General features: G+C 40.4%; 1 protein-coding gene across 6 annotated transcripts in view; it reads right to left on the bottom strand.

Annotated features, from left to right (window-relative positions):
* Positions 1-12,227, bottom strand: part of LIN54 (lin-54 DREAM MuvB core complex component) — a 67,969-nt gene that overhangs the window by 35,688 nt on the left and 20,054 nt on the right. For 5 of the 6 annotated variants that reach the window (XM_065596047.1, XM_065596050.1, XM_065596049.1 and 2 more), the window contains exon 2: positions 4,434-5,164. In XM_065596047.1, coding sequence (XP_065452119.1) covers positions 4,434-5,123 — 690 coding nt within the window. In that variant the 5' untranslated portion in view covers positions 5,124-5,164. Of the gene's footprint in view, positions 1-4,433; positions 5,165-5,636; positions 6,296-12,227 lie in introns of those variants that run through there. The other variant, XM_008165655.4, reaches the window with a different exon arrangement.

Consider the following 12,227-nt stretch of genomic DNA (forward strand, 5'->3'; position numbering starts at 1 on the left):
ATATAGAATATAATACAGTATGCAGCTCATATAGTTTTAGAGCCTTAAAATGAGGCAAAATTTACTATTGGCCCAAATGAAAGTTTGTTAAAACATACGGGAGACAGAAATTAGTAAACAGAAGTTTGAGAGTAAAAAAATATTAGCAGTACATTATATTTAATTGTTTGGAAAGAGCAGATCTCATCTACATTGCAGCGTATAATTGTGCAGCATGTAGGTTTAATGAAAGTTAAGAGTTAGCTCTAATAATAGACACTACCATGATGGGCAGCTGTTTAAAATCCTAAAATACATTTGTTTTAAAGAGATATTTATCAGTAAAATTGCTTGTACAATTTAAAAAAGTATCATAAATGCACACACACCTCTAACAGTAAATATCTGTCTACTAATAAACCCCCTGAAATTGTCTCTGTCCTGTCAGAAATCAGTCTCACCTGCTCACTTCAGTCACTTTTACTCTCTGAAGTGACAAGTGAGGTCAAAAAGTCAAGCTATTCCAGCATACAATCCATGTCTAGCAGGAACACCTTTGTTTGAGATGACATTAGGTATTACTAATGAATAGTGATTCATCTAGTTTTAAAGCACTGCCATATATCGGGCTGCTGCTCATGTGAAATATTTTAGGAACACTCAAACTAGAGTTTTGGTGGCGGTTGTTTTTCTTTGCCAAGCAGGGGGTTGCAAGCCTGGGTGGTGGGGAGATCAGGTACAGAGAGGGGAGCAGGAGGGGATAATTGCAGCAGAAAGAGATTGCAACTAATTCTATTGACTTGTGTCTGACAAGAATGTCAATTTTACGCAGCAGCTACCCAGGGCTCCCAGGTTCTGCAGCTCTAGAGCAGCCCTGCCACGCGGACTGCCCCGGACCAGGAACTAAAGAGCTTCCACACTCCTGGGACAGTGGGCATCCCAAATACCCAGCTGGCCCGGCAGTCTGGAAGTCCTGGGGTCCCCAGTCTGGGGCAGCCAGCATGGGGGGTTGCCCTGGAGCCGCAAACCCTGGAACTCGGGAGCCCATCCCAGGACTTCCATACTTCTTGAGGCGGAGCTGGGAATTGAACCCTGGTCACAGCTAAGGCTTTCAGGGCCTCCAGCTCCACAGCAGGCAGGGAACCAGGCAGGTTTCTGACAAAACCCTGCCTCTGATTCAGCTAAAGTTCATCAAACCCAACTGGCTTTAGCAAGAAATGTCAAGTTTGATGAACTAGTATTTTCCAGTGAAGTTTCTGACCAGTCCTACTAGGTTCTTTGAATTGGAGCGTGAAGAATCTTCCCTGCAAGCAGCTCTCCCCTAAGGAAATGTGATGTGGCAATATCACAAGAGAAATGCATTCAGCTCTCTGCTCCGGAGAGAATACAAACAGGCTGCTTTGCAAGTGTCTTTATTTATAGTAAGGGTCAAATTCTGCCCGGGATGTGCACTCACAGCTCAGTGGAAACAGCACACATGTATCTAAAGGCAAATTTTGCCCTTATCTGTTAGATTAGAATATGCTTATACAAATATATGCTAGATGATTCTGACCTATACATGCAAATACAACTAACCTATCCACAGTATTCTGTCATATCAAATCTGGAGATGTGATAGAGCAAAGGTGAAGAGAAGTACCACGCCTATTTTTCAGGAAAGATGACTGAGCTTGAAGAAACAGGTTCAGGGAGCAGGGTTTGGAGCAGGGAGGGGGAGGAGAGAAGGGTGGTTTTTAATTTGAAGCGAAGATACCATTGAGGTGGCTTAAAATATTTTCTCTATTGCAACCTATCGGCTCTGCCAGTTATCACAGCAAGACAAATTCATTTAGCAATTGGAGTGGAGATGGGGCTGGGCATGAGATTAGATAGAGGCATGAGTAAGGCCAGATCTACACTCAGAACTTTTGCTGGTAGTAATGGGGGTTGGAGTGTGATTTTTTTATTATATTTTTATGCTGGCAAAAGCCCTGGTGCATTTATAACATCATACGAGTCCTTTTGCCTGTATAGTTTATTTCAGCGGGAGAACTGATATAAGTTATATCATCAAAAGATCTCTTTTGCCAGTATAAGTTGCTTCTACACTAGGAAGATTTTCTGGTATAGCAAACCTTTCCTAGCATAGACAAGGCCCAAGTTTATAATGCATTTTACAATCAGTAGCATTGAGGATTCAACATAGCACTAAGAGAGGGACTTGGATGCTATAGAATGTTTTACTAAATTCCTATTAGTTTTGCCTTTTCCAAAGTAATGGGATTGTATCAGTTACTTAAGGTCCAAACTGGAAGACAATGGGGCTGTACTGGTGTAACTGAAGGTCTAACATGACCTGAACAACTTTTAATACCAGTAATGATATATGTTAAGAACACAGCTAGATTCTCAGATCCCAGGCTGATTTTAATCAATTTCACTTTTCAGAGTCAAACAGTATTTTAAATAAATAAATAAGATAAATTATTATCACTTTACATAGCCTTCCATTGGAGGATCTCAAATGGTTTTACAAATCAATTAATTAAGCCTCCCAAAATCCTTGAGGTAGGAGAATAGCATCACCATTTCACACACTGGGGAACTGAAAAGTTAATCAGAGCCAGAAAGAGAATCTGGATCTCCTGACTCCCTCTGTCACAATTAATCGCCAAGATCAGGATTCTCAAACTTTGTAAGTGTGGACAAGATCTTAATAGTGAGATTATCTTTCCCTCACACAACACCTTCTCTCACATTCACGATCTTGTGGATCATGGATTTCTCTCCCATTTGCAATGACATAATATCCCTGTATTATGAATTTCTTACAAGGAAAAAGCAGTATGAGGGAAGTGTTTATATATTTCTGTTTTTGTTGCAGTAAGTGCTTTATTGTTTTTAAAACAGTTAGTCACACTGTTGAATCTTGGTCTGCGTTTTTTTTCTCCCCAATCCCATCCATTCCCCTCCTCTATATCCCTTGCTTCTCTGCACTTGCTTGTTTGCCACTTGGTCCTCTTCTTCTCCAGAATGATTCCCCTACCACTAGTCCACCTTTGACACTACTACATAAACTTCTCTGTAGAAGCAGCTGGAAAAAAAAAGACCCGGCATCACATGATGAGCCTGTTTCGTCAAGAAACTGCTGCAGTAGACCACAGTGCCCACACTAAGCCATAATCTACCCTTATGGATCTCTTACATATTATTAAACATGCATGCAGATGGCATAGCTTTATAGGGGTGTGGTTTTTAATCAAAAACATTAATAGTAGCTTTTGAAAAGCCAAATGCAAACAGTTACATCTATTTTACAAAAGGAACCAAAGGGGAAGAGCAAGTTCGTTTTGTAGAGCAGTGACTCTTAAGGCCTTGCAATTGGACATACATCAGTTAATCAGGAAAACCTTCAGGATTCCTAAAGGCAAGAAAATAGCGGAGGACAATCAAGAAGAATCACAGCCTTTCAAGTCTCAGATGCCAGAGGCAAGAGGAAAATCATAAATGCTGCAACCCGAGAGTGCCACACAGCTTATGCATTTTTTCCTTTAGCTTTCTTTTAACTGCCAGCATCAGCTCTGCAACTCAAGCCAAATGGCAGGAACTGATCCATTCTTAAATGTGCCTATGCTGAGTCAGGAGCCACCGCCTCTTTTAAAGATATTCTGCCAACCTTAACATTAACCAAGGAAATAAAAAAGAAATCAGTAGGGAACAGTCAAACACTAACAATCAACATTAGTCAGGGATTTGATCTTCAGCTTTGATGTGGCTACAAGCACCGAGCAATATGAAAAAAGACTGCACTGGAAAATAACACTGAGATTGTATGGTGCTTTAAAATACATAGACTCAAAGGTTATGCATGCTATAGTTTGTGTTTGCTTGCTGTGAAATATCCATTTGGAGGTTTAGCGCTCTAATTTGTTGGCTTATGGCGCCATCATTTTACATGCACAGCAAGTATTCTGTTTTTTATATAGACTGTTTGAGTTTTATTCTCGTATCCCCAGCTAATGTTTGTGGGAAATTCTTTTTTCCAGATTCAGCCGGGTGTGCTTTAGAAATGTAAACAGCAATCGGGAAGAAAGAAATAAGGATTTAGAAGAAATAAACTTAATATCCATGCAGAGTTCAATCTTCCTAAAGGTATATGGGATTAACTGAAACGCTCAAGGAAGAATTCTCTCCACTGCAATAAATTCTGATGGTACAGACACGATAAACCTTAATCTCCCAAAAGGTAGTTGGATGTAAAGAATTTACAATTTAAATACATTCACATATGACTGGATACACTAGAAGCAATATTCTATATATACGCACAGTGAATTCTGAGGGTTGCGTGTGCACACATATGCAAACACATTTCTATCAACAAAAACGAACCTTCAATATGGGAACAGTTTTAGTTTTAAAACAAAAAGGGTTTAATTTTAAAAAAGTTTCATTAGTACAACCCCTTTTACCTGTACTGTTTTTAACTGCTGGGTCTGTAATACAGAAGACTGGGCTGCAGTATTTATCAGCTGACTTCCCGGCGTCAAAGAGGAGACACCAACGACAGGCTTCATCTCTGGCCTCCCTCCAATAGTAACCACTTTGATCTGCTGGGCTGGTACCTTGGGGTCTCCTGCCTGAGCCTGAATTGTGGCCTTCTGCGTCTGGGGTAGCTGGTTGTGGGGTAGTGCTAAGACAATTGGCTGGCCAGCCTTTCCCAAAGTTGTCACAATTAGCTTTTGTCCTTCTTGTTTAATAGTTTGGTTGCCAAGTTTAAGATCAGTGGCCTTGTTCAGAATAATCTGATTGGCTGAGATGGTGACAGGAGTCTGAGCACCAAGTTTATGGAGGCCACTTTGCAAGGTAGGTTTTACTGTTGCATTAGTGTCAGTTTTTGTAATTGTGGTATTCACTGTAACTTGGCTTGAGTGATTGCTGGGCACGGTAGCTGGTTCTGTGGTGGCTGTGATTGTAGTTGCAGAGTCACTGGCTGAGCTTATGTTCACTATTTCTTCCAGTTCTGTTTCCATAGGAATAGCATCTCCCATAGGTGACGCCACAATAACAGCCTCAATGCTATCGTCTTCCATCAGAGTTATACCAGTGTCCATTATCTCCTCAGGGAGTAAGCTGTTCACCTCTGCTGACACCACCTCCATCGTAGACGTTCTGGCAGTAAGGCAACGACCAGGCACTGCAACTGTATTAAAAATAATAATAATAAAGGTCAATTAGTAGGTCATAAATTATTAAACTCCATGACAACATACATTTCTGCAAAGCTTCATGAATAGTATTACCACAGAGGAACATAAGTGCACAAATACTGGAGGTGGAGGAATTTTAGCAGAACTATATTTTCATGTGAAATTTATCCTTGATTCTTTAATAACATTTACTTGAATAATCCTAATTTAGATCAGACCTCCTCCAGCAGCATTACAATACACCCACATCTCCTTAGGCCAGAGAAAGCCAGGAATTAAAATGTAAGAGTTCATGAATGGTTTTAGTGGTCACACATGCCAACATTCATTACCAAGCTGTCATTCCATGGAGTTGTTTGAAGTAGTGAATGTGCTAATAGTTCACTTGTTTACGAGTATTAATTTCAGTGATCTCAGCAACAGCACATGGGAAAGCAGAGCTATTTTAGTGACAAACTTAGTTACCTATTGAACTTGATCACCAACCCATTTGAGAACCAAGCCAATAGTGCTGCTTTTCAAAGCCATGGATGATTTCATGCTTCGGTTGTCCCACGGGGTGGGGGGGAAAGCACAGCTCACTTGTTCTATACTTATTAGAAAAGAAAGAGCCTCAAATTGTGACTGTAATATAAAACATCCAGTGAATAAATGAACTAATCTGCAGGACACAGCAGGGTGTGCTGAATTGATTAGAAAGAAAAGCAAGCTTAAAAAACAGAATTAGCAGTGGGTTCTCTACATGTGAGTCTCTTAACTTGAAAAACCTTGAAGAGGGGAAAATGAAAATGGCAGAATCTCCTGTAAATATGATACAGAAGCATGAATATTGGACTTCCCATTAAAAAGGTAACATTGTCAGTCAACAATGATCAGCATTTTAAAATACCTCCTTCACCATTTGCCTCCTTCCATCAGCTTATTTCTTTCACCTTGTAGTGGGTGGGCACACTATGTACCCTCTTATCATTTACAATATTCACGCTGAACCTCAGGGTGTAGCAACCGTAACACCTTGTCCTCGCAAACCTGGGTTTGCACGTGGCACAGCAAAGTACAGTGGTGCCATTTTTACAGCACTCCCATTCATAATTAATGGATTATTGTTGTGGATGGTTTAAAATGCATGAAGAAGAACAGGAGTACTTGTGGCACCTTAGAGACTAACAAATTTATTAGAGCATAAGCTTTCGTGGACTACAGCCCACTTCTTCGGATGCATATAGAATGGAACATATATTGAGGAGATATATATACACACATACAGAGAGCATAAACAGGTGGGAGTTGTCTTACCAACTCTGAGAGGCCAATTAATTAAGAGAAAAAAAACTATTGAAGTGATAATCAAGCTAGCCCAGTACAGACAGTTAAGAAGTGTGAGAATACTTACAAGGGGAGATAGATTCAATGTTTGTAATGGCTCAGCCATTCCCAGTCCTTATTCAAACCGGAGTTGATTGTGTCTAGTTTGCATATCAATTCTAGCTCAGCAGTTTCTCGTTGGAGTCTGTTTTTGATTACAGAATCAAGTTTTTCTGTTGTAATATAGCCACCCGCAGGTCTGTCACTGAATGACCAGACAGGTTAAAGTGTTCTCCCACTGGTTTTTGAGTATTCTGATTCCTGATGTCAGATTTGTGTCCATTAATTATTTTGCGTAGAGCCCATCAGGGGCTCGTTCACCTGCACATCTACCAATGTGATATATGCCATCATGTGCCAGCAATGCCCCTCTGCCATGTACATTGGCCAAACCGGACAGTCTCTACGCAAAAGGGATTATTTAGTCTGCAGAAGAGAAGAATTGGGGGGGGGGGGGGATTTGATAGCTGCTTTTAACTACCCGAAAGGGGGTTCCAAAGAGGATGGATCTAGACTATTCTCAGTGGTAGCAGATGACAGAACAAGTAGTAATGGTCTCAAGTTGCAGTGGGGGAGGTTTAGGTTGGATATTAGGAAAAACTTTTTCACTAGGAGGGTGGTGAAGCACTGGAATGGGTTACCTAGGGAGGTGGTGGAATCTCCTTCCTTAGAGGTTTTTAAGGTCAGGTTTGACAAAGCCTTGGCTAGGATGATTTAGTTGGGGATTGGTCCTGCTTTGAGCAGGGGGTTGGACTAGATGACCTCCTGAGGTCCCTTCCAACCCGGATATTCTACGATATGCAAAAAACAAGGAGATGGCCTGGCTTCTTGTATTTACATATGGCTATAAGAACCTCTCAGTAAATTTAAATCCTGATCCCCATTCACTACTTTATATATGATGAATTTCTAACAAAAATGTTATAGCATTACAATAATTTGGTACATTTTCACTGGTAAAAATGCAAACTAATAAAGGTAGATAGGATTCTTTTGATGAAAATTACAGAATCAATAGTATAAGCTAATGACTTGTGTAGCACAAGTTAAATGTTAAAAACAATCAGAATTTTTAAAATGCCAAAGTTAATTACATCTATGACCTTTCCCCATTTCCTTTGACCTTGCCAAAGTAATTTCAAACTAATTTACTGAATGCAATTTTCACCAGTAAATAATTTTCCTCACATCAATCCAAAGGCAGTTGGTTAATTTCAGGCATGCAGCTAGTTTTTATAAACCTAAAAGTAGCTACATAAACATATACATCAATCTTTCAACATAATCCCCAAAATGAGTGACATTCTCTTCTGACCAGCAGAGCCATTGCCTTGTGCCAAATAAAATGAAACAGTTTTGCCAGCTACAACAGCTGGTAGATCCTTAATGCTGAAAAAACCTCTACTTCAACGCAGTGTGAAAATCCTATAGAAACACTATTTAGAACAGTGTGGGCTCTGGGAATAATGTCAGTATATTGAGCAAAGTACCAAGAAAGCCCTTACAGAAATAAGGGTTTCAGAATCCAAGCCCAAAACCAAGAGAATCTCAGCAACATCTTTCCCTAACTAGGATATAACACTATCACAACCCCTCAAGAGTAAAAAAATCAACCCAGGTGCATTGGGCTACATCTGCTACTCACGTTCACAGCAATATGATTCTCCTAGGTTTTACACTAGCTATAAGCAGTGGGACAATACAATACAAGGTTAATTAGAAAAATAATCTTCTTGCAGGATGAGAAGAAAAGATCATTAAAATCTTTCAGCTCCCAAGAGACAGAAATAGAAAATGAACTGCTCAGAAGTGCTACAACAACTCAAACGTGCAGAGATCTCTGCAGGTTGTTTGAGCTGTGGAAGACTTGGATTTACGGGGCACAATCAAGTTAATGGGAGACTTTCTGTTAACTTCAGTGGACTTAAGATGGTCTCTACTGAACTGGAAAGGAGGACTATTCATGATTTCCTCCTTAGTGTTTTGTTTTTTGGACTGATAGTGGACAACCTCATAGATATAGTTGTTCCCTGAAAACCAAATAGCCTCTAAATACGTCTCTGGAAAATATTTGTGTCCATTATCAAGGAAAGAAATAGAGAAGTATGTAGAACTCCCCTTACAGATAGATAATGGTAGCATGTCATCCCTTTTTGTAAATGAAAAAACAGAAGAAAAATTAAAAACACTAACATTTCAGCTGTCCTAAAAGCCCTACCAATTATATATGCTATGGTCAGGTTTGGGGGATTGTTTGATTTTTGTAAAATTGTGCACAATCATTTAGAGCAAACAAAAGAAGTACAGTATGTAGAATTTGAATATGGTTAGAAGCATAAAACATGATTCCTAGTAAATACTTAGCTGAGATAACAAAACTGCACGGCAGATAATGAATTTCTGAGAACTGAAGAGATGCTGTAGCTCCCAAATCAATGTTGGTGAGGTAAGATGGGAGGGGGAGGGGGAGAGAGAAAAAATAAAGGCTCCTCCATGAGTTATGGTCTGCAGGACTATTTTTTAAAGCTACTAATTTGGGCAGTATGCGGTACTTCACTATTGAACCGATTGTTGCTGAAGAAAATCTACTGCAGAAGCATAGACAGGTTATTTTCTTTACCAAAACATTAAACCCATACACAAATATAAAAATGATAAGATCCATGCAGGAAACAATAATAGCATTTATAAACTTATGTCCTGCTTTTGTTTTGAACAATATACCAACAAAAAATATAAACAAACAAAAAACACAAAACAAAAATGGGATTACTTAGAATACAATTCAAATTCTAGTCAACAGCCATGAAGGTTAGAGTGGTACGTCTAGAAAGGGTACAAAAAGATAAGCAGCCTAAATTCCTAACTCTGACCCGTAAAGGAAAAAAAAATTGGAATATTATTTTTTTGTTTCCTTGTTATGTATAACAGAGGTCCTAATGGAAATGATTTTCATGTGTTTAAGCTTTTTATTCAGATCTTGTATACCTCGGAAGAGTTAACAGGATAATTGAGAACTATTTAATTATAACATTAGAGATACTAAGGAAGTAGATTGTTTAAAACTCTATTTCTCTTAACACCTTTCTAACAAACGACAGAAAGAAAAATCTCTCTTTGTTAAGGATACAACATATCAATCCCTTCAATTAAGGGCTGTGGAAGCTCTAACTCCACTTGAGTCACTCAAGGAATTTGTCATCAAAAACAGGGAAGACAATTTACTTGGCATTCCTGATATTTTTAAGGCAAACAAGGAGAATATATAGCAAGGTAAGGTAAGAACAAGCCTTGTTTTCAAGCCAAAAAAAAACCTTGTAAAGATGAGTAAGGATGTTCAGACTCTTCTTTTACAAACCATAAAGGAACAAGTAAAAACACAAATCCTTTTGCCCCTAAGAGGGGATTAAGGGACAATAGACCAGTGGAATAAATATGTAACAAACACGAATTAAAAACAGATCTGCAAGACAGCTGGATTTAATGACCGGTTCTGTTGAATGTATAATGCAAGAAGAACAGAAAGGAACCCATTCAGATGTCACACTTTACCAAAGTTATTAAGATGTTATCACTGCTACAAGATCAAAGTATCAAAGTTTTATATTCCAAAATAATAATTAGGATTACATTACACTTCACTAAGAAAACAATGTCTCAACACAAACTATAAAAAAATTGCATTTATACAAAGTACTGGGAAGCACCAATAACATGAACCCAAGATACTATACGATTACACTGTTCTTCCACTGTCTTAAGGATCAAAAATTCCATCTCCATTTTTTTTTAAATTCTTGGAACTATGTTAATAGTAAACAATTAGGCCGAAGTCAAAAGTAATAGTCAAACTAAAGCAGTGTCTGGCCTATGATTACACAGTTGAAACTACGGCCCAGTGTCTTCCTCGTGGCATGGCTTGAAACCAGAGATTTTGAATATTACAATATGCTGCATGCAAACTGAAAAATACTTCCCCAAATCTACTCATCAGTAGCAAGTGGGAACCATTGCCTGGCAAGTGTGGCTAAGGCATCAATTTCTCCCTTAATGTAAAGTTTAATTAAAAACTGAAGTTTTTAGCCCTTCCATACATGAAGTGAATGTAATCTTATGAGATGTGAGTCTGTAGACAGCCAGCTCCCAGGCATCTATTGCAGCTTTGTCCTTTGCAAGGCAGTAACTGAGTGAGATGAAGAAGAGCTGGGTAGTTTCACTGCTGTGATTCAGAACCCTATGGGGCAGCAGTGACACTGTCAAGAATAATACCAATTCCGTAGTGCTGCTACTGCAGACTGGGAGAGCTGTGAGCAGCAGCAGAAACAGGCACTGGATTTATTCCTGGGGACAGAGGATAAAAACCAAATAGAGGCTGGGGAAGAGGTAGAATAATGAAGACCTGTCCCCATGAGTCTCAGAGACGAAGCCCTCCAACTCTACCCCCGTAGCACCACATAGGAGGCTCTGTGGAAGCACTGGCCCCCTCTAAACACAGGCGGTACTGGAGGCATAGCCCTACCCCTTAGAGTAGCTACTGGGAGGGGGAAAAGGGAGTTTCTTCTCCCTTCCTGCATCTAGAATGGGTGGAGCTACCTACTAGTCAGAGATTAAAGATGGAGGACCCAAGAAGATATACCTATCTCATAGAACTGGAAGGGACCCTGAAAGGTCATCGAGTCCAGCCCCCTGCCTTCACTAGCAGGAACAAGTACTGATTTTACCCCAGATCCCTAAGTGGCCCCTTCAAGGATTGAACTCACAACCCTGGGTTTAGCAGGCCAATGCTCAAACCACTGAGCTATCCCTCCCCCCACAACCGCACTCCAGAAAGGAGGAGCGGGGGACCCACCATGAGGACTGGAGGCACCCCCGCCCAGCGGGCCCCACCGGCCTTCAGGGACAACACCCTTGTAGAAATCTGATCACACTCTCCCCCTGCAGCAGTTGAGAATGGCAAAAAGGCCAAGCACTTTGACAGGACTCAGCCAATCGATGTTTTGTAATTTTTTCGTGTCCTGCTCATGACATACAACATTACAGGAAGGGGGAACAGCACATCTAGAACCTTGATAAAATAAAAAAGATAGACAGGAGTGATACAAGCATATTTTCATCAGCCTTCCTTCCATAGCATCTATCTGATTAAAATAGGTCTATATGGAATATTCCATCACTGATTTTTAGTTCATCAAGTTCTAGATGTGCTGTGTCCCCTTACTGTCACATTCTAAGGGCATGGCTACACTTGCAGCTGTAGAGCGCTTTGAGTTAAACCAGCCTTCGGAGAGCACAGTAGGGAAAACACTGCAGTGCGTTCACACCGACAGCTGCAAGCGCACTGGCGTGGCCACATTTGCGGTGCTTGCAGTGGCATTGGGAGCGGTGCATTATGGGAAGCGACCCCAGCATCCAAGTGACTGCAACATGCTTTTCAAATGGGGGGGGGGAGGTTTGGGAGGCTGAGAGCATGTCCGCATGTTGTCTTGTAAGTTCAGACAGCAGCAGACCTCCCCTCCCCGCACCCCACACCACCCCGCCTCTCTCGCTCACACACAGCATTCCACACTAATGGTTGCTTTGTCTCGGAGCAGATAAGCAGCCGGCTGTCAAATGGAGTTTTCAAAGGGCATATCCAAAACAATGACAAAAGTGGCCACTTGACTTAAGGGGATTATGGGACGTTTCTGGAGG

The sequence above is a fragment of the Chrysemys picta genome, chromosome 5, assembly GCF_011386835.1.
Source record: "Chrysemys picta bellii isolate R12L10 chromosome 5, ASM1138683v2, whole genome shotgun sequence".
NCBI classification, from domain to species: domain Eukaryota; kingdom Metazoa; phylum Chordata; order Testudines; family Emydidae; genus Chrysemys; species Chrysemys picta.